Here is a 23471-nt window from a genome sequence, read left to right as displayed (position 1 = left end):
TAATAGCAACAAAATGTATTCCTATTTAGTGCAAGGACAAAGTATGAAATTTATAAAGCAAGTTCATTGCAACTTGGGTAATAAGGCCTGGGAATTTGGGGACATGTTTATCTTTTCAGACATGACTCTAGCTACTTTGTTTTGTGCGTGTAAATACATTGTATGGACTGCCAAGTAATAACATAGCTATAACAATAACACATGATGATGATACTGATATGTAGGTGTAGAACATTTTAGTGTTTATGATTTTTTTTTAATGGATGTTACCTCGTGTGACTTGATCTTCATAATAGCCATGTGAATTAGGCAGGGCAGGTCTACTGTCCCCATTTATTTTTTTTTAAGTAGATGAAGAAATGTTGAGGCCCAGAGTGCATCTGTGACTTATCCAAGATTACCTGGCCAGCAAATGGCAGAATTAAGACTAGACTATAGGTCGTAAGCATGGTTCAGAGTGCTTTCCACAGAATACCACCTTGCTGAGATGGGGGTGTCATTGTTCATCCAGAGTCCTTATAGACCAGTAGAACTCAGTAACCGACTAACCTGGAAATTGACCAAGGCGTCTTTTACTCCACCCATCCCTTTAAAATTTTGCCGGCAAAGTATCGGCATGGTTAATAATATGCTGTAATTTACAGCACACAAATCAATGGGTGAACAAATTCAGTCACTCAGCAGCCTCCCAGATTCATGCTGCAGTAGTTGATTAGGCAAGATTAATGGAGGCTGAAGATATTAACTATTCATTAAATGAATTGTCTTACTGTGCTCTACATTTAACAGGATTTCTATGGCTGTGATATCTGTCATTAGTGGATGATGATTAACTACCCATCCATTGTTGGTGATAGACGTTCATTGAGTATTCCAAACTATCCCCTGTCCTCAAGAGGCTTCCTTCCAGTAAGCAAGATAAATATCAAAATAACACATGAGAACTGATGATGATGCAGGCAGCAGATCTGATAACTATTTAGACTTCATTCCATGTAGCTCTGTAGTTTCACAGAACCAAATCATTTTACTTTATTTCTCCTTTCTCATTGTTATCATGAGCCAAGTAAGGAAACATATTGTCTCATTAACAGGTATTCTGGAGGGGGAGGTCTGAATCTTAGGGATACCCTTTCTTCCCAAGTGGCTTGTTGGTACTTGACATGCTAAAGGACCATTTGCCAGGCAAGAGGAGTTACTGGCTGTAGATCAAGCTTCTCCACTCTTGCCTGGTGCCTGAGAGATGCCTGCTCCCAAGGTAGTGGTTACTGCTTTGAAAATGTGTGTGGATTTCTGAGTGATGTCATTCCATTTTGGCACAAACAGGTATTTATTTTTCTAGAATGAACTACCAGGAGTGAGCCAAACTGTCTGTCTCAGTCATCTCCCAAGATTTCATTCATTAAAAAAAATCTGCTAACACATCTGCGTGTATTTTTTTTTCCTCTGTATGTTTGTCATGTGCTATAATTACTTACGGGGTTTCTGGTGACATCTTAATTAACTACAGAAGAAAAAACTGAAGATATAACTGTAGAGTTGTTTGTAGGTTATTCTGTGGAATATGTGGATCTAACTTAATGTAGATGGTTATAAAATGTTTTTAAACTGAGAAACATATATGACTTTTTTCCCCCTTGGTCATCAATCACATGTCTTTTGCTCTTGCTATGATATTTCATTTTAATTAAGTGAATTAGTCAGCTCAGACTTTTGAATGATCACAGCCTATTTGGGGGGGTTGACGGGGGAAATTTTAATACATAAGTAAACTTCTAGGCCCTTAGTTCTATGGATCATATTGGCATAGTTTTTGTTCTCCAGCATTTTGGTTGTACCCAGAGTACACAAGGAGGGTTTAGTAACCTCTTTGTTTGTACCTCCCTATAATTCTGAGAATGCTAGTGGCAGGACACGGGATATAAATGAAGGGAAGGACCCAGGTCTGCAGAAGTCATGAATGCGCTGGTGGGAAGGTAGATCTTCTAAGTCAGCCAAATCAGGGTTTCATGATGGGCCATCCAAGCCGGTGTACACTCAAGCATCAAGACTGGGGTAAGATGTGGGTTATAGCTGATCGACAGTTTAGGAGCGGGAAAGTCATGTCTTGGACCCAGGAGGTCTGTAAACATGGGAGAAGCAGGTCAGAAGCAAGAATTTTGCTCCCTTTAACCCTAGTGCCCAGAACAGTGCCTGGCACACAGTGGTGCTCAATCAGTATTTGTTGAATGAATGAACGAAATAAGACTTTACAGATCAGGGACTCAGAGAAGAAGGCTGGACAGTAAGCCGTCGGAAATCTAGGCAAGAAATTGGGATGGAAAAGATTCAAATCTTGTGTCGGCCCTGCCCCCCCAAACCAAGTCTCTTATGGGGTCCACAGAGCTGTCTTGAGTGAGCCTCTAACCTTCTCTCGCCATGAACACGGGACGGGGTGGGGGGTGCTTGAAGGGCAGGCAAAGTCTCTCACCTGACATAAATTGATGGAGACGTTTCCATTTCGCTTCTACAATGGCTCAGATTTGGGAACCACTCCCAGTTCTCTGACCTAACTCAGAGGAACCTTGGCCCTACAATCATTCAGGAAATAGTCATTAAGATGTCAGACACGTGCTAGTCCAGTTCTCAACTTCAAAGCAGATTCCTAAGCTCCCAGACCTTGAATATGCCATTATCCCAAGGGTGTGGCTGGGCTCCTTGGAACTAATCCAGAGCCACAAGAATTCCATTTCCATACAGCTCTTCCCCCAAATCTGATTATAGGGGACAGTTTAGACTATTTTGAGTAAGGTGGGTACACCACTGCTTGAATCCTTTCTAATCATCTGTCTAGGCTACTGAAGACAATTTGTGGTATTAACTTGTCCCTGAAAATTTGAAAGCTGGTTTCTCCATACAAAGAATATACATTTTTTGCCTTCGGCCCTTTTTTCTTTCTGTCTCTGAACTCTCCTACTCTGATCTCATTGCTGGCAAAACTGAAGCTGTAGCTGTGATAAGCCCAGGGAAGTGTGCCTGCCCCCTCCCTGCCTGCCCGCCTGCCTATCTTTGAAAGAAACCTCCAGGCTGCCACTGTAGTACTGGGTCACACAACCAGCAGCAACCATTATAGGCAGAATCTTTTTCAAGTCAGTTCTCACCTTGGTGATTTTTTTCCCCTCCTTCTTTTAACACCTTCCCCAGCAAATCCCATCCATCCTCTGGCTTATCTGGGTCAGCAAGGGTCTGATTTTATGCATGGCACTGTCAAGCCATAAATCCGCTGCGGCTTTGCCTCTCTATCCAGCCGGTCTGCTTCTGTCAGCATCAGCAAAATGCATAATAGAAAAAGTAAGCCAGAAAGGCTAATAACACTCATCTGAATAAAGTAATCTCTTTGGCTGCCTCAGTTCACTTCATTTTAATCAAGGTACCAGGCAGGAATTTAGGTTTAAAAATCTAGCCTCCTCCTTGTCACTAGTTTCCTGTCCAACTATCACTAAATGATCCCTTTTATTTATTTTTTATCCTCCTCATAGTTGGGTACTCAATAATCCATATTGAATGATGTATTTGTTTAACTCATCTGGATGTTTGTATACACTCACATGTATGTCTGTTTTTAAAAGTGAGAAACCACATTCTTCTTAGATGTTTTGACATTTGCCACCTTAATATACAGACTGACAGGTTTGATAGGAATGTTGGGAAAGGGGGCTCAGTGGAAGTTGCAGAAGCATCTAGGGTTCTGGCAATCTGGGCTCCCTTTGGTTTCTTTCCTGTCTACCTCAGCACAGTTTCCTGTGTGGAACGCAGGACTGATCCTTCCACCTTGCCCCTTGGCAGAAGGACAGTGGAAGATTAAATTCTGCTCTCCTGTTGGTATCTCCCTCATGTCTTCCCAGAGACTTACAGCTGCTTGGTTAATTGCCTGTTGCTGCGGTCTGATTCCAACCATTATTTGCTGAGGGTTGTGCATTTGCAGCAGGCTGAGCTCTTGGCCCTGACCCAGGGCTGGGTGAGGAGCATGTTGGAAATTGATGAAAGCTGAATCCTAGTTTGTTTGGAAATAAAAATAATAATATTTCTTCACATTTGTATAGTGCTTTACTGTTGATGTAATCTTTTTGGCATTCATCATCTCATTTGAGCCACACAACAGCCCCATGAGGTGGGCAAGTCAGAGACCATTGGCCCAGAAGGAAACGTACCTCAGTAGAACAATGCAGAAGCTCAAGCCATCCGGTAATGCCAGGCTTGTGTCATGCAGCCCATCTGCAGAGCTGTGAACAGAGTCATTAATTAAATGGCACCTTAGGCCAGGAGAGGTTGCAGGATTTTACAGTCATGCTTTGAAGATCTTTGGGGAGCTAGATGTACAACAACAGGACGTGTCCATTTTATAGATGAGACAACTGAAACTGAACAGAGGGGATATGGGAAAAAGGGGAAGTGTTCTGTCAAGGCCAACTTGGACCTTTATGGAGTTAGCTCTTCACCTTAGCTATTTTATTATTTATTTATTTATTTTTGTGGTACGCGGACCTCTCACCATTGTGGCCTCTCCCGTTGCGGAGCACAGGCTCTGCGGCCATGGCTCACGGGCCCAGCCGCTCCGCGGCATGTGGGATTTTCCCGGACCGGGGCACGAACCCGTGTCCCCTGCATCAGCAGGCGGACTCTCAACCACTGCGCCACCGGGGAAGCCTCGGGTTTAGCTGTTTCAGATGATCACTTACAATGATCATTCTGTGGATGCATAGTTGGCTCGTGACTTTCTGAGCCTCCTTTTTCTCCTTTTTTTTTTTTTTTTTGACTCCAGAGTCATTCCCTCTCAATTACAGTATTACGTTTTCTTGATCTTCCTCCTGAAAAAAAGTTTTAAGTAATAAAAATACTTCTGGATATTTTGTCTGCTTTTTAGGGATTAGTGTTTGAGGAGGTTTGCAGCTGTTCAGCACATGCCTAAGGGATGCAGACCCTTTTCTTTAAATGCCCAAGTATCACACAACCTAAGACTCCGTGGGTGGGGGAAGTAAAGAAACTGTACAAACAAATGATAGATGGGAAAGATATAAAGACAAATTTCAGTATCTCCTGACCAAACGAAGCTCTCTTGGCTCTAGCAGCCCCAAATAAAATCAGGCTGCAAAGCTGCTGAAGCAGGAAACCACTCTCGCAGAACCTTAATTTGCTCCCTATGAAATCACGTCTCGTTGACTTGCTCATTTTCCAGCCTGAAGTGTGTTTTGCCTTTGTTCATGGTGGCTGGGAAAATTGCCTCTACAGTGGAGTTGTGTTCCCCTCCTACTGCATGCCCCACACCTCTCCTTCCCCACCACTATCCCAAAATAAATAAATGAATTAATTAAAACACCTCCGTTGGAAGGAGAAATAAGTCTGAGAAAGCATACAAACGCAAAGAGCCAAAAATACTGTATGAAAACTACAGTAATAGTAAAAAAGTGGGAAACCCTGGGAGAAACAGACAACAGAGTCTAGTACTTTTTTTTTAGGGCCATAGACTCCTTCTTTAAAATAAAAATCTTACATAGAACTCCCATATATGCAACAGATCAAAGCAGTGTTTCATAGGTGTAAATCTACTTTTAAAGTGCCAATTTATAAAGAGTACTTATTACAGAGTTAATCAGTAGAAACAATGAGGCTGGGTTTATGAACCCAGATTATGAATCAAGAGTTGCAGTTTTATATCAGTTTCAGCATCCAAGTTATTTCAGGTTCTGGTTTGGGTTTCTCAATATCAAGAAATCCCAACTCACGCAGACGAGTTGTCGTAATCTTGAGATAGTTTTAAATTGATTTAGATGCTTGAAAAAGAAGGATGTTTTCTGTTTTAAAGTTGAATCACTGACATTACCCAGAAGCTATTCCTGTTCTCCTTCATCAATATTAATTGGATAAATGGAAATGTATAATAAGCTTTACAACAACTGATAATGAAATGAGATGATATGGAGCGTGTATATCCTTACTACCCAACTGTGGTCTACCATGAACCCAGCATAGGCCCCTAAGCCTTCTGTGGCACGTAATTGAACTTGGCCACTGTGTGTCAAATCATGTGCTCACCTGAACAGCTTTACTCAAGGAGGCGCACAGGTTGAATTAAAAACTAAACCTGTGCAGAGCAACATACATTCTAATCGATAGCACGTTTTCCAGCAGTCTGGATACATGCATTGATTCTTTATTCCAAAGCTTGCATATAACAAAGCTCACTTCAGCAGCGCATGAGACATTGTGGTGGTATCTACTGCAGGGAAACTGGGTCCTGGGTCCTTTACATATTTCAGTGGGGGTTGTTCATTTGAATGGGTATATTACAGTTGTTTGAAACTGAAATATGATTCTCTGTAACTCCAGCATTTCTCAGAACACATTTTAAAGCTTCTGCTCACTGAAACTAATAATGGCTGTCCCACCACATGCTGTAAGAATGGAAATAAATACATGTGGTAAAAGTTTTTGTAGCACCTTAGAAGTTTTTAATAAGTATAAATTTATGAGTGTTAAGTGATAAGGCATTTTAAAAGGGTCTCACTTCTGCCCATCCTTCTTATTAACTCATCTTTGTTTACTCAAGGGTCCCCTTGGGATTTATGGTCTGCATCCTCTTGCATGGTATTGAACCGGTTTTGCCTCTCCTGCCTCACTTGTGATCTGTGATGTACATTGGTGAGCTAGGAGGCCCCTTGTTCATACCTTTAACCTTTTGTTATATTATAGGTCTTTCTTTGTCTCCCACACTGTACTGTGACATCAGCACTTTTATAACCACTAAAGCTCCTACTACTGTACTTTGTTCATTTAAGATACAAATGTTTATACGTTTATAAAATTGAATTGTAGTATTGTTTTTAAGTGTGTAAAGCACTCTAGGAGAAGAACAAAGAGGCACCACCAACCCACATTCATCTGCAAGAAACAGATTGAAACCAGTTGTAAAGTTAAGGTCATGGAAGATCTGCCCTTTTAAAAAGCAAGTGTAATTGCCTGGTATATCCCATGCTTACTGAGGACATGGATGTCTTGCCACCCCCCAAAAATTAGATACTTAGGATTTTGTAACTGAGACTGATTTGGAATCAATTTGAAAGTTTTCTTGTGGTGGAACTATCAAATATTGCTGAATGCTTGTGCTCAGATCTCACCATTTTGAGTTTAGGATTGTTTCCTATTTACATTTTTTTTTCCCAGATGCTAGAAATTTTGAAAGGAGTGGACTAATTACATGTATCTCTCTCTCTTAGCTAGTATATATTTTTAATTTCCATAGAAATCTTTTAATTTCCCTAGAAAGGTAAGTGGATACAGTTGTTCCCACAGTGGTCAGCACATACATGTTAGGGATTTTGACCACAGAAGTGTGGTGCCTGGGGCAGCGGGTAGGGGAGGAGTGCAGGTATGAAACAGTTTCAATTTGGACTCTAATATTCATTGGTTTGAAGCAGCCTGTTGGTGCTGATCAGACAGATATTTTGATTTAATGGTGTGTTCAGAAGCCAGAATAGGTGTGGCGGGATTATTTGTTAATAGTTACCTTATGACTGAACTGAAAGAGCCCTTCTAAGTTGAATTCCATACACTACAAGTCACAGGTGCCTGGCAGCAGGAAGGGAGGTGGTGCAGACTCGCTAACCAAGCCACTCTCAGCTCGCTTTCTTTGCATTACGAGTCTGTCTGACTCTTTTTTTTTTTTTTTTTTGCGGTACGCGGGCCTCTCACTGTTGTGGCCTCTCCCGTTGCGGAGCACAGGCTCCGGACGCGCAGGCTCAGCGGCCATGGCTCACGGGCCCAGCCGCTCCGCGGCATGTGGGATCTTCCCGGACCGGGGCACGAACCTGTGTCCCCTGCATCGGCAGGCGGACTCTCAGCCACTGCCCCACCAGGGAAGCCCCTGTCTGACTCTTTTTGAATTATGGTTTTCTCAGGGTATATGCTCAGTAGTACGCAAGAGGGAAGAGATATGGGAACATATGTATATGTATAACGGATTCACTTTGTTATAAAGCAGAAACTAACACACCATTGTAAAGCAATTATACTTCAATAAAGATGTAAAAAAAAAAACTCTTCTCTCAAAACCAAAAAAAAAAAGTCTGTCTGTAGGGAGGGGAGAGGGGAAACGGGAACAAACTGGTTGTGATACTTTGCAGTGATTACAAGCATTCTCTTTACAATTACAGGGCTTGTTCGTGAATGCCAGCATTGCCACTTTTTAGCTATGTGACCTTGAACAAGATATTTAACCTTTCTTAGTCCAACTTTCCTCATCTGCTGAATGTGGTTGATAACCCCCACTTCATCAAGTTTTGTAGAGTTCAGGTTAAACAACATGAGTATAGGACCCAGCCATGGGCCAAGTACACAGTAAGCGCTTGATAAATAACCCCTACCTTCTGTTTCTCTCCTTTAAGAAGTCCAACTTGCAGATGCAAAGCTTTGTGTTGCTTAAATTAGTGCTGTGAGCTGATTATGTAATCAATAATTCTTTTGGATCACAGTGTTTTCAGTAGAAATGAGCATCTAGGTTTGGTGATTTACTGATCCACTCAGGCTGTAGATATCTTTGGAACACGTGTTCAGATACGGTTTATGCTCTTGGTTGGATGGGACATGAGAAAATGGCTCAATCAATGAAATCAAACCTCTGTAGATGTGTTCTGTGAGACTGAAGAGTTTTCGGTGACTATTTTATGGCAAATGCCTCCACAGTTATCTTCATTGAATCCTATGAGAGATGAATGTCTGGGGATTGATTTAGTCTGTAGTGTAGATTTTTGTCTAGAGACTAACTTTTCCCTCTAATCCTAGACACAAACCAAATGATTTAGTGGTTGAGGTCATGGAATTTGGAGTCAGACCTCCTAGAATCATTCTAGTCAGCACAGAACTGTGATTCTGGCCCCTGACTCCCTTTTACTGTCTCTGTGACTCCTTACTAGCTGTGGGCAAGTGACAACCTCTCTGAGTGTTTTTTGTTTTTTCTTTAATCAGTAAAATGGAGATAATGGTAGTTCTTTTCTGACAACAAAATGATAGAGCTTAAATGAGATAATGCATATAAAGATTTTACCAAGTTTCTAGAACATAATAGTTGCTCAACAGATAATCCTGCTTCTTCTAATCCTCTTTCCCTCTTCCTCTCTCCTCCTTCTCCTTTTCATTATTCTTTTCTCCCTTTTTCCTCCACTGAGTTTTTGGAAAAAGAGAAAACTAGAGGTGCAACTTCAGGAAAGACATCTTTATTTCTGGTTTGGCTCTGATTGCTGTGATTTTGCGACATGGACTGTAGTCATAGATGTTGGCCCTGCCTGCTTACCAACACTGATTTTTTTTTTTCTTGCTGTTTCTCACAGGAAGGATCAAAATGTTCTCTCTCCAGTCAACTGCTGGAATCTCCTCTTAAACCAGGTGAAGCGGGAGAGCAGGGACCACACCACCCTGAGTGACATCTACCTGAATAATATCATTCCTCGATTTGTCCAAGTCAGCGAGGACTCAGGAAGACTCTTTAAAAAGGTAAATAGCTATTTCTAGTCAAAGACACAGTCTTGTAAATAAGAGAAAGAATATCTTATTGGCCCACTTAAAAGGCTTTCCATGGGTCTTGCCCTGCCATGTACTTATGGAGAAAAAATATTGAATTGGCTTTTTTTCTTCCTTTCTGAGTTGAATTTATAGTAGCCCTGAGAAAGTAACCATTTGCAAGGTACAACCCCGGCACTGGCAGCATAATTCATAACTTGTGTATATTAATAATGACTGTGTTTGGTTGATTTCCTAAGTGGTTTGTGAAGCTGTTGAGATGCGGAAATCTTCTGTGTCATTTCATGATTTCTTCTTCTAGTTCATTTAGCAAGTCCATGTATGTTTATGTTTTTGGTTTAGTTCTCTTTCCAAGTTCTCATCTTGGCCAAGGTGAATTCATGAATTTGGTTATTCTTATCATGACGCATCTTTGTCTTTGGGTCCCTGAATGCTTTCTTCCTCTTTTTATTTTTTATTTTTTTGGTACCCCAGGTGGAATTCAAACCCATCCCTGAATGCTTTCTGAAGCTTAGTTGTTTGTCACAATTCCTTGAGTGTATGTCAAAAAATTTGACTAAGGAAAAACTCAAAATTTATTGTGATAATCTTAAGAAATTTATACCAAATTCACCTTACCTGTCAGTAGTGGAACTAGCCTTTGGAAACCCAAGAAGCTCTTTTCTAAGCTCTCTCAACCTGAGCTCTTAATGGAGTCATTTATTCATGACTTTTGGTTACAGATGGTGGCAAAAGCCCCAACCATTGTACATGATATACCATGTCCAACATTCAAGCTCTGACATCCCCAGAAGACTTTTTAGAAGGTGAATAATCTTCCCACAAGTGATATGTAAAAAGAGGATATATAGAGGGCTAGCATTGATTTCATATATAGGGAATTCACTGGTTCCCAGTTGACAAAATCCAGTGTTAAAATTTGACGCTGAGGGCTTCCCTGGTGGCTCAGTGGTTGAGAGTCCGCCTGCTGATGCAGGAGACACGGGTTCATGTCCCGGTCCAGGAGGATCCCACATGCCACGGAGCGGCTGGGCCCGTGAGCCATGGCCGCTGGGCCTGCGCGTCCGGAGCCTGTGCTCTGCAACGGGAGAGGCCACAACAGTGAGAGGCCCGCGTACAAAAAAAAAAAAAAAAAAAAAAAAAATTGACGCTGGGAGAGAATGGACTTCAGTAAACAGGACTGTGGTCGATAGTAGCCTTAGTTCTTGGTCAGTTTTCTAATTCTTAACATTAGGAAGTATACAGATCTCAGTAGGTCTGGAATTAGAACCCAATTTCTTCTGTTTATAGCAGCATGAAAAACGAACTGCTTTAGAATCGTCCATCTACATAATTGCATCTGTGAAGGGGCTTTCCCTGTGTCTTACAGACAGGATATTAAGGGTACAATCATCTCAGAATGAAAAGAAGGAAGAGAAAGATAACTCCTTGCAGAGCTCACTAGCTATTTTTAGTGGCCCGGCTGTGCTCTGGTTGGAGCCATACTTGGTTTAGGGGCGAGGGTACTTTTCACCGTGTCCTCATGCTTCCCAGCATCTGCTCTAGCTTGCTTGTCATTAACTTGAATCATCCTGCAACACTTGGTGATGTTGTATGTGACTAAAATTAATGACTATAGTTAATAATACCGTATTGAATACTGGAACTATGCTAAGAGAGTAGATTTCAGGGGCTTTTTTCACACACACAAAAAAAGGTAACTATGTGAGGAGATGATATATTAATTATCTTGACTGTAGTAATCATTTCACTGTGTATTTGTGTATCAACTCATCTTGTTGTACACTTGAAATATATACAATCTTTATTTTTAAAAAACATAGTTTTAAACCTATCTAAGTGGAACATTGACAGTGATCAGATACCACTTCTCTACTATCTTGACAGCCACTTAGACTATCTTGAGAAGAAAAGGGGTTGATGGATATTACCCTCCTCCATTTTCTCTGTTCATCTGAGAAAAACTTTTATGAGACATTTTCAGCTATCTAGACTTCACCCAATCTCTCCGCTCCCTTTTCTCCCAGCTTCAGAAAGTTAGAGAAGAGCCAAGCAGAGAGAGTCTTATAACCCCTCCAGATCTCAGAGCTGTTTATGCCAAAGGCAGCCAGCTATTAGAGACATGCTCCTGGTTCCTCACATGCCATTCACATTTCACAAAAAGCCTAAGTGCACGGCATGTATATAAGACATGGTATATATCCCTACCCACTCATGAATGATATTCCTAGCTGTGGTCTAAGCATTGACCTCCTTAAGCCATGCATTTCTATGCTGAGGGTGTAAGGAAGAATTGCTAATTAATCACAGGACTGTTTATATATTACATTTCATTGAAGAAGAGTGCATGTATCATAGGCTTACAGCTAAATGCATTTTTACAAACTGAACACACCTGGTAACCATCTCCCAGATCAAGAAACAGAATATTTCAGTACCCCCATGCTCCCTTCTAGTCACTGGGGGGTTGGGAGGGGTGGTCCCAACACCCAAGGACAACATCAGTCCTGACTGTCCACAGCAGAGATTAGTTTTGCTTGGTTTCATACTTTATATAAATAGAATCATGCAGTGTATACTCTTTTGTGTCTGGTTTCTCTCATTCATTATTGTATTTGTGAGATTTGTTCATATGGTTGTTGTATGTTGTTACGGATCATAGGATTTTCTCTTGATCATTATAACTTTTCATCAGTTAAATTATAGTTGATTAGGGCTTCCCCGGTGGCGCAGTGGTTGGGAGTCCGCCTGCCGATGCAGGGGACGCGGGTTCGTGACCCGGTCCAGGAGGATCCCACATGCCGCAGAGCAGCTGGACCCGTGAGCCATGGCTGCTGGGCCTGCGCGTCAGGAGCCTGTGCTCCGCAGCCGGAGAGGCCACAGCGGTGACAGGCCGGCGTACCGCAAAAAAAAAAAAAAAAAAATTATATTTGATTAGAGATATCCGTAGGATTGTCGAATAGCCAATGTTTACTATCCCACAGGGTGAATAACCTCTTTTTTCTCTCCCCTGGCATCCAGTATACACAGAGAACTCTAAGGTAGAAGCTGGCTTAGCTGATTGTAAGAATAGATTAATTCTTTTTGGCTGGGTGAGAGGCTCTCTGCTTTCTAGTAATGGACAAAGAAGCATTTTCTCTCCATACCTTAAATTTTCTGTCTCTTTTGTTTAGAGTATGTTGCACATGAAGAATTAGAATCCCACTGGTTGAGCTATAATAATCGGGTAAGAGAACTGAGGAATGTCCCTGGTCACCCTGGAAGTTATGTGAAGCTTTCTGGGGCTCACTTTATGCTATTAGAGCAGAGCCCTTCTCTAAGGGACCCTTTCCCTTCTGCTCAGCTTTGCCAGTAACTCTGAAACTCTGGACAAATACTTCTCTTTTTTATGCCTCAGTCCCCTCAAGTTTAAGGAAGAGTATTTGGGCTATACGACCTCCATGCTGCCTTAGAAATCGAATACACTGTAATTGTGTGATGACAAAGGCATCCTACACTGAGGGCTTCCTTCCAGTTGTTGGGTGACCTTTGTTAAATTGTGATAGGTAAGCTGCAGTCCCCAAGATAAGAGTGAACAAAAGTGGGTCTGCGTATGGAGAGGGGGCTAGCTTAAGCAATGGAAGACCTCATTTCTTAAAGAATGAAGCATTGTTTCAGATTCTATTATCTATGATGGCCAGCAACCAAGAGACACCACACTGAAATCCAAATATATAAAATAAATATACCTCTTATTTTACCTGTAAATTTGGTTCCAGTAGCAAAAGGAAAACCCACATTTCTCTGGAGACACAGGCTTCAGAAAAGATACCTTTATCTCTGGTTCAGCTATGGACACCTGTGAAAATTTACCTGCGTTTTAGTGAATTTGAATCTGCTTGTCACTGGCAAAAATCACGGGTTTTCTTCCTTAAAAAAAATTTTTTTTTAATCTATAAAACTTAATGATCCTGGCTTCCCTGGTGGCGTAGTGGTTGAGAGTCTGCCTGCTGATGCAGGGGACACGGGTTCATGCCCCGGTCCAGGAAGATCCCATATGCTGCAGAGCGGCTGGGTCCGTGAGCCATGGCCGCTGAGCCTGTGCATCCGGAGCTTGTGCTCCGCAACGGGAGAGGCCACAACAGTGAGAGGCCCATGTACCACAAAAAAAAAAAAAAAAAAAAAAAAAAACTTAATGATCCTTTGGCAAAGGCTATAATCATCAAAACCAAAATTTTTTGAACCCTTATGTGCCAGGTAATATCTTAGGCACTTTGTATGCATTATCTTATTCAATCCTTACAATACTTCTATAAGGTGGTTATTACTATTATCCTTATTTTATGGAGGAAGAAACTGAGGCTTAGAGAGATTAAGCAAAAAAAGAAGTGAGACTAGTGTATTTGAATACATTCATCTGGCTCTAGAACCCAAGGTTTTCCACCTACGTGTTCTATTAGGCCTCTCTAGGTGTTGTATGCAAAGTAGAGAGTACTCTGGATTTTCTTGCTCTTTTTCATTGAATTCAGATGTTTCACTTAGTTACAGAATTAACCTAGACTTTTAGCACAGAACCCTTCAAAGGGTCTGGAGGTGGTAAACATCAACATTGGGTTGTTTCTCCTACCTGGTGTCTGGGCAAGCAGCTGGAAGTTGAGAATGAAATAGGGCAGCATGTTTTTCTCCCCAGGGGCAGAATCTCTAGTAAGAGGGAAACAAAGACTCATTAAATATGAGAACTGACCAAAAATCTGGCTCACAGCTAACTCAGCTAATTTGGAGATGTCAGGGTGGCTGCACAATTGGCCCTTCTATGCTACTGAACCCCCTTAAGGGATGCTGCCTGCTGGCCCTCTGGTTTGTGGTTATGTCTGCTGGGACATATTTTACATGTTGCATGAAGCCCTGGTAGAGACTCCTTTAGCTAAATATAACATCTAGCGAAAGTAACCTCCTGTCCATAGCTTAGAAACAGGCCCACTTTGTCTAGGACTCCAGGGAAAATTGTGCCTGTTTGGTGCTCCTGACATCTCCTTTCATGCAATGAAAGCTCAGTCTGTCTAACCCCTGTCGGAACCAAGGTCTGGGGAAATATTATTGCTGCCACCTTCATTTGTTTAATGTGGTGACTTCAAAAATAGGGGCCAAATACTGTCAACTCTGATTCCCAGCTCCATCTCGCCTCTGTGAAAGGCATGTTCTAAATGATCCCACCAAGAATAGAAATCATTTTTCTCACTTTCTCAGTTTAAATTGAAATAAACTTGGGTGTGCTTTTTCCCACTGGGGAGAAGACAATCCTGACCTCTCCTCCTCCTTTCACTTAGCTGGGATACCCTAAAAGTACCTCCAACCTGGCTTTTCAAGTCACTGTTTCTAGCCCTTAACAACTGCTCACACTTAGGCTTGGAAACCAGTCAATTCAGATAGTCCTAAGACTCTGAATTGCATTCTTCTTTTTATGGTATTTCAGGTAACTGTACTCCTGTTTTACATTTATTACCCTAAGGTTCTATGGCAGAAAGTCAGGTTAAATTGAGAAAGCTAGGTCAGATTCCCAACAGACCAGTAGTTCTCAACTCCTTCTTTGCAAGAGAGTCACTTGGGAAGTTCTTAAAAAAAAATCTTTGTGACCTTGAAGAGACAAAGATTTCTTAGGATATAAAAAGCATGAACTATAAAAGAAAAATAAAATGTAAAATGGACTTCATCAATTCTTGGACTTTTGCTCTTGTAAAGACATTGTTAAGAAAATGAAAGATAAGCCACAGACTGGGAGAATATATTTGCAATACATAGAACTCAATAATAAGATGACAGAATACCCAAATTTTTTTAAATAGGCAAAAGGTTTTAATAGACACATCACTAAAGAAGATATACATAAATGGCCAATAAGCTCATGAAAAGATGCTCAATATCATTAATCATCAGGGCAATGCAAATTAAAACTATACGGAGATATGCAACATACTCACTAAATTGTTAAAATTAAAAAGACTGACAATACCAACTGTTCAGATGGATGGAATTCTCATATGTTGCTGGTGAAAATGTAAAATGGGACAACCGCTTTGGAAAATAGTTTGGCAGTTTCTTATGAAGTTAAATATGTACTTACCATATAACCCATCAGTTCCACGTCTAGGTATTTATCCAAGAGAAATAAAAGTATATATCTACACAAAGACTTGTACCTGAATATTCATAATAGCTTTTGTTGTAGGCTGAATAATGGTCCCACCCCAAAGATGTCCCTGTCCTAATCCGTAGAACCTGTGAATGTTTACTTTATCCATAAGTCTTTACACATATGATGAATTTGAGGATCTTAGGATGGGGATTTTATGCTTCGTTACCTAAGTGGGCCCTAAATGCAGTTACTAGTGTCCTTGTAAAAGGGAGGTGGAGGGAGATTACAGACAAAAGAGAAAGCCAGCCATGTGAGAGAAGCAGAGGGAAGCAAAGTCACAGAGAGAAGATGCTAGGCTTTGAAGATGGAGCCAAGGAATGCAACTCTAGATGCTAGGAAAGGCAAGGAAACGGATTCTCCCTGAGAGGCTTCTAATGGAACTCAGCCCTGCTGATATCTTGGTTTTGGCCCAGTGAACTTGGTTTTGGACTTCTGACCTCCAGAACTATAAGAGAATAAATGTGTGTTGTTTCAAGCCACCAAATTTGCAAAAATTTGTTATGGCTACCATATGAAACTAATGGTAGTTAGTTTTGGCTATTTATTTATAATAGCCAAAACTGGGAACAACCCAAATATCCATTAACAGATAGATAAGCATATTGTGGAAAATCATATTGTGTTACATCCATATATGACTACTACTCAGCAATAGAAAGAAATGAAATGCTGATGGATACAATAATGTAGATGAATTCACAAAACATTATACTGATAAAAAGAAGCCAGACGCAAAGAGTACATTCTGTATGGTTCCATTTATATGAAATTTTATAAAAGATAACTCTAACCTATAGTGATAGAAAGTAAATTAGTGATTGCCTTGGGGCCAGAGTGGGGATGGAGGTTGACTGCCAAGGGACACAAGGGAACTGGGGGTTATGGAAATGCTATACAGTGTTCATTATGGTGGTGGTTACATAAGTGTGTGCATTTGTCAAAATGTATCATAGTACATATGCAAAATGTATACATTTTATTGTATGTAAATTATGCCTCAATAAAGTTGATTTAAAAGATAATTTAAAAAATACCATCGCAGGGCCCCACCTCAGGGCAATTGAATCATGTTCTCTGGGATAGGGCCCAGCTGATTCTTTCATAGAGTCAGGGTTGAGAATCACTGCTGTAGATACCCTGGTTTCCATCTTGGGGAAACCCGAGAGCACAGCGGTACATCTGAAGCCATAAGATACCATCTGTCTGTCTGTGAGCCATGTTTTCCCCTGCTACAGACAGTGTTGAAGCATCTAGGTCAGTTTATCAAGGCAACCCATTATAGTTTCCCTGCTTTATTCTTGGAGGGTGACAGAGGGTAAATCTGGCATCAGGTAAATAGTTCACGCTTCAAGAATTAAGAAATGCAAGAAGGGTGCTGAGGAAGAAACATAAGAGGTTCAATTAATAGTTTTCTGCAGGGCCCTGAGGTGTTAATGTCCTTTTCCCAGGAGATCAGTCACAAGAGAATTGACATGACCAGTCAGATTTCCTTTGGCACCAAGGAAATGGCTCTGGCAGTAAAAGAGGATAAAGGTGATTTGACAGTAAAAGCAGTACTTGTTGCCTACCTACCCATTTATCCCCTTTGGATGGGATTTCCTATGGAGTCTTTGAGTCCAGCTGTTTGGCATATGTGAGGGGAGAGGATGATGATTCTGCAGGGAGGCATGTTCTATGGTGGTGTTGTCATAACTGAGAAAAGGAGAAGAAATGACCCACGATGCTGGTAGAGTTGAATGTCCCGGGTAGGTACCGTAGATTGAATCAATGGAGAGAGAATGGATTTCCAGAGTCTGTGCTCTGCCCTCTTGAGAAAGGGTTTAACTTGGCGATATCTCTGGGAGAAAGAGTAGATGATTGATTTATACCTTCATCTCTTCTCCAGTCTACCCTACGCCCCCTCCCCCATGGATCTCAGTATCTGATATTGATTGAATTTCCTCCATGTTATAACATGGTCACTAACAGGTTGTGTGGTGCTTTACAGACAGCTGTTCCAGTTGCCTAATTTATCTTGTTGGTAGCAAAACTCTGTTCCAGTTAATTGAGCTTTATTCTCTCATATCTGATGGAGAGATCCCCTTTGGAAAAAAGAATAGGATGTGAAGCTGAGCTTATTTGTGTAGGGGATGGAAGGCTGCCAGCTACTTCAAAGGCATCTCTGCTGATAAGGGTCGTCAGGTTTGCTGCCAAATCCAACACTGAGGGGAGCTTTGCAGCTAGTGCTGTTTGTGGCGTTTTAGCTTTGGTTTCTGTGACACTAGGTCAGCAGCATCTGTATCCTGCCCCTTGGGGCTTCTCTCTGGGTGGTCCAGGCTTTTTTTGGACTTAGGAAGATTCAGCTAAGAGGGAATGTGTGCATCAAAGATGCCTGCTGTCTTTGGCTTAGGTTAGTTTATACGTTTGTCTCTTTGGTGTTTCAGTCCTCAGGTATCTATCTGCCTTTTCTGAAAGAGCACAAGGTACTATATTCAGAACATTCAAAGGTGTAATGGTACTTTGATCCTTATAAATCAAGGGATGATTAAGAGTATCAGAAGAACAATTTTAAAATATGGAGTATGGAAAAGAGAGGTGCAGTGGACAGAAAACAAGTGTCCACATGCAACCTTGTACCTATTTGAATACTACCCTAAACTAGAAAATCATGTAGTCAATAAGTATTTTAGTGAAAACTATATATACAAAATAAAACATCATTTTCAGTTAAACTATATATACAGCATTATGCTAGGTGCCAAAAAGCACTTAAAATCAAATTGAGGAGTAAGATTTGCCCCCATTGAGCTTAGGGCTTTTCCGTCCACTTTTTAGTCCGTTTAAATCTCCCAAAACTTTTGGTGGGAGGATGATAATAATAATACTAATAAGTAACAAGCTTTCCTCAAATGCTTACTATAAATATTATATACTGTAATAGAAAATAACTGTATTTTCTCTAGTCTTTTCATGTATTTTGCAAGGTTTTTATTCCCTTAACTTTTTACATAAGTGTAAGGTAGTTAGAGAGCGTGCACATATTATAAAGTTCAATGTATTTTTACAAATAGAAACAAGCATGTAATTATCACCCAGATAAAGAAAAGAATGTTACCAGTATCCCACAAGTCCCCTCTTTTGCCCCCTTCCATTCGTTATCCCCTAAAAGCCACTATCCTGACTTCTAACAGTATAAGTATTTGCTGTTTTTGAAAAAAAAAATTACATAAATGGAATTACATAATATTCTTTCAACAATTTAAATATGACATTTTTTTCTTCCCTGGTTTTTACTGTTTCTTATGAGAAGTCAGCTATGATTCTTATTGTTATTCCCCTGGATGTGATGTTTTGGGGACTTGGGGGGCTGCTTTTAATATTTTTTCTTTATCTTTGGTTTTCAGCAGTTTGACTATAGTGAGTCTAATTGTGATGTTCATTTTTTTTTTTATTTGGCTTGGATAAGTACAATATCTAAATAGTGAGGATCCATGGATAGTGGTTTTTCCTCATTTAGGAAAAGATTATGGCAAATATTTTTTCTGTCCTGTTCTGTCTTCTTGCTTTGACTCCAATTGCACATTTGTTAGACTGCTTGATACAGTCCCATAGGTCACTGAGGCAAGCTCTTTGTTTCCCCTGTGTGCTTCAGTTTAGATGATTTCTAAAGTTTACCAATCCTCATCTGTTGTATCCAATCTGCTATTAATAGCATCCAGTTAATTTTTTATTTCAGATTTTATATTTTTTAGCTTTATGATTTCCATCTGCTTTTTTTTTACAGTTTCCATATAACTCCTGAAATTTCCCTTCTCTTCAGCCATTATTTTTAAAACATATTTGGCAATTATTTAAAAATTCTTGTCTGCTGATTTCAACATGTACATCGTCCATGGTTCTGTTTCTATTTATTGATTTTTCTCTTGACCATGGGTCACATTTCTTTATTTTTTTACATCTACTAACTTTTTATGACATATTAGACATTGTAGATGTCATTATTGAGACTCTAGATGTGTTTATCTTCCTTTGAAGAGTGTTAAGTTTTGTTCCAGTAGGCAGTTAAAATACTGGTTGATCACCTTGAGCTTGTGGAAAATTGGTTTTATGCTTTGTTAAAATGGGTCTATTTTGGTTTTGTCCTTAGTCCTGGAACATATTCTATACACATAAGGTATGACCTTTCTGGGGTTTCCATGGAAAGCCCAGGATGCTTATCAAGCCCTCTAACTTGGCAGGCTTTGAACTCCAAATTCCATCTCCCCTGTAGTGGGCAGCAGCTAGGATGACCAGCAGTCCCAGTTTGCCTAGGGATGAGGAGGATGTTCCTGGGACATGAGACTTTCAGTTTTATTCATTCTACTGTTGATGACACTTGGATAACTTTCCAACTTGAGGCTGCTATAAACATTATATTAGAAGGTTGTTCTTCTTCCCACTGCATAGCTGAAAAAAATTAAAGCTTGCATTGGTAAAATACTCTTTTGTAAGACCAAGAAGAGGTGACATTGGAATTTGAACTCCCAGGCTCTTTCTACAGCATCACCCTGCCACCCGTGTTTCAGGGTTCATAGATGGTATCCTTAAAACATAGTTATTGCCAAATCAGATTGCTGAACAAGGTCACAGTCTGAGCTTTAAGGATAATGAATTCAAAACCTGCTTTTCTCTCTCCCTGCTTCCCTCTTCCTCTCCCCTTGTCTCCCTCTCCCTTTTCTCTACCTCTCCTTCTCCCCTTCTCTTTTTTCCTCTCTCCTCCCCCGGCTCTCTATTCTTTTGAATAACCTTATAAAATTTTAAAGCACATGTGCATTGTAGAAATTAGAAAATATAAGAAGCAAAAATATGATAATAAAAAACCAGATTATATTACATGTGCTATTTTATAATCTGTTATTTTAGTCAAGATTTCCACTTTTCCATTTCAGTAAACTTTCATCTCGTCTAATACCCAGGCCATGTAAACATTTCCCTAATTGTCCTAAAAATGTCCTTGACAACTGGTTTTTCCAATCTAGTATCTAATATACACTGGTTTTATGTCCTTAAGTCTCCTTTAATCTAGCACTGTTCCTTTTCCATGACACTGATTTGTTGCATAGATAAGGCCAGTTGTCCTACAGATTTTCCCTCCCTCTAGATCTGTCTTCTAGATTCCTTGTTTTGTTGTTTAACTTCTTCCTGTATTGTCTTTTCTGTAAATTAGAAGGTGGTTCTAAAGGCCAAATCTATTCACGTTATATATTTTCGACTAGAATACAGAATAGGAGACACTGGATACTTCATGTTGCATCACATCAGGAAATAAACCCACCAATAATGATACCAATATTGACCCTACAGATTAGGGTGATGACAGTCTGAACCCTTTATTTTACAGTTACATTTTTTTCTCACATGATAAAAAAGCCTATTGTATTGTATTATGTATGGTGCTATCATACAAATTTTGGGTGCCAATTCAGTTGTTCATCTGATATTTTTAACATCAATTGATAATTCTAGACAAGTTACTTTTTACCATCTCTGTACTTCTTATACTTGACTATAAGATATGCCTCTCTTGGGCTTCCCTGGTGGCCCAGTGGTTGAGAGTCCGCCTGCCGATGCAGGGGACATGGGTTCATGCCCCGGTCCGGGAGGATCCCACATGCCGTGGAGTGGCTGGGCCTGTGAGCCATGGCCGCTGAACCTGCACGTCCAGAGCTTGTGCTCTGCAACGGGAGAGGCCACAACAGTGAGAGGCCTGCGTACCACAAAAAAAAAAAAAAAAAAAAAAAAAAAAGATATGCCTCTCTGAGAAAAGAAGATTATTAATACAACTCATCAGGCAGCATGAAAAGAGACAGTAGTTTGTAAAAACATACTACTCCCAGGAGAAACTACAATAATGGTGTGAAAGCTGACTAGGTACCAATTGTTTATTATAAGATTCACAGCAATAATAAAAATAATAATTGTAACTAACGCTAAATGAGTGCTAACCACGCTAGGGACTATGCTGCGTACTTTACATGTATTAACTTATTTAATCATCACAGCAACCCTTTAAGATGGGTACTGGCTTTATCATCTCCATTTATAGATAAGAACATGGGCAGAGGGGTTAAGCAGTTGACTCAAGGTTGTACAGCTGGTTGGTAGCAGAATTGGGACTTGTAGCTAGATGGCCCCCTTCCCCTGCATCATCTCTTCACATCACTGTGCTCTGCTCCCTCCCATGTAGAAAGGTGGTAGTCATCATATTGGGAAGCTAAAAGGCCAGTGCTTATGCAAGGAATTAAAGACTTGTGCATTCTGCAGTAATACATTGAGGTGCTCTGACAGACCAGGACTTCCCTTGTGCTGTTCTGATTCAGCTTCTTGCCCAGCTTGTCTAGAGAGAGTAGACAGCTTTGACTTCTGCCTCCCTTCTTGCAGGACTGACTTCTGGATTCTCCTATTTGTCTTTGTCAGGAGTTTTCCTTTGAATTTCTCCCTGCTTGCCTGAGCCTGATTCTTAATTAAAATGTGAAAAAAAAATTTAAATTCTCCTTCTTTTGAGATAACATCTTCAGTTTTTCCATTCTCTTCTTCTTTCCTTAAGGCACTGGACCTTGTCTGATCTTATGGTTTTTCTACCTGATCCTGCCCAGCTCTTAGCCTTTTTGTTTTGTTTTTTTTTTGTCTTTCCTTCTTTGACTCTGTGCCCCACAAATCATCTGGGTCTCTGTCCAGCTTTTCCTAGTATTTACCCAACATGAAATTTTCAGTTATCAGCTCATTTTAATTGTCTGCACTAATTCTTGTCTTTGAGAGTCCATAGGAACTTCCTCATGTCTCAAGAGCTCTCGGAATCATCCTCTTGTTGAGCTAAGTAGTTATTGTTAAGGCCCAGGGACAAGACTGAGAAGCAACATTTTCTGTCTTTATTTTCTGTTTCCTTTGATTTGGAAGCAAACAAAAAACCCTTTAGCTTAGTTTCTTTTTTCCAGTCATAAAAGTAATACATGTTCTTCCAAGACATTGTGGGGAAAACAAACAAACAAAAAAACCAAACAAACAAAAAAAAGAAAATAATGATTACTTAGAATTAGTATTAACATTTTGGTATATTTCCTTCCAATCTTTTTATCTATGCACATTTTTCTTTAGAAAATTAAGATTATATTATATATTAAGTTTTGTGCAATTTATTTCATTTACCATTTTAAGTGAACGTTTTCCCCATGTCATTGCATCCTCTTTAAAAACATTGTTTTTAATGATTAGACAGCATTCTATATGCTCGTTATCCCACAGTTCATTCCTATATTCTTTACGGTTCTTTGGCTCTGCTGTCTTGACTGTCTGCTGGAACATGTTCTGGTACGACCAGAAACAATCCAGAATCTCATTGGTATCTTCTTGGAAGTCACTTGTTTGTAGGAACGTTGGGTGACCTGTGCTTTCATTTGGAAGTACCCTACTTCCACTTGATATAAGACAAGGAGAGAGGGTTTCCCCTCTTCTTCCTCTTCTATCTTCCTCATTGTTTCCAAGTTCAGCTGGGAGTCTAGACCTCAGACCTATGGCTGACCTGGGCCCTGGCTGGCTCAGTGGAGTTCTTTCACTACAGTAGGTTTCAGTTTTCTCATCTTTACCCTGGAGAATATTACTCATACTCTCACTTTTCCTTCCCAGAATGTCACAGGAATCAGTAAAACCTGGGAAGAAAGTGCCCTGCAATTATCAAAATGCCAAGAGATAAAAAATGTTGATGTGGATATGGAGAACAGGGAACCCCTAT

At 40.3% G+C, this 23471-nt stretch overlaps 1 protein-coding gene across 10 annotated transcripts in view; it reads left to right on the top strand.

Moving 5' to 3' along the window:
* The window catches only part of SRGAP2 (SLIT-ROBO Rho GTPase activating protein 2), a 240028-nt gene that overhangs the window by 112884 nt on the left and 103673 nt on the right, over positions 1 to 23471 (top strand). For all 10 annotated transcript variants that reach the window (XM_082614407.1, XM_082614405.1, XM_082614406.1 and 7 more), the window contains exon 4: positions 9363 to 9525. In XM_082614407.1, the coding sequence (XP_082470533.1) occupies positions 9363 to 9525 (163 nt within the window). The remainder of the gene's footprint in view (positions 1 to 9362; positions 9526 to 23471) is intronic.

Source organism: Mesoplodon mirus, assembly GCF_964341445.2.
Source record: "Mesoplodon mirus genome assembly, chromosome: 3".
In the NCBI taxonomy this organism is placed as follows: domain Eukaryota; kingdom Metazoa; phylum Chordata; class Mammalia; order Artiodactyla; family Ziphiidae; genus Mesoplodon; species Mesoplodon mirus.
This window is presented reverse-complemented; position numbering and strand designations above follow the sequence as displayed.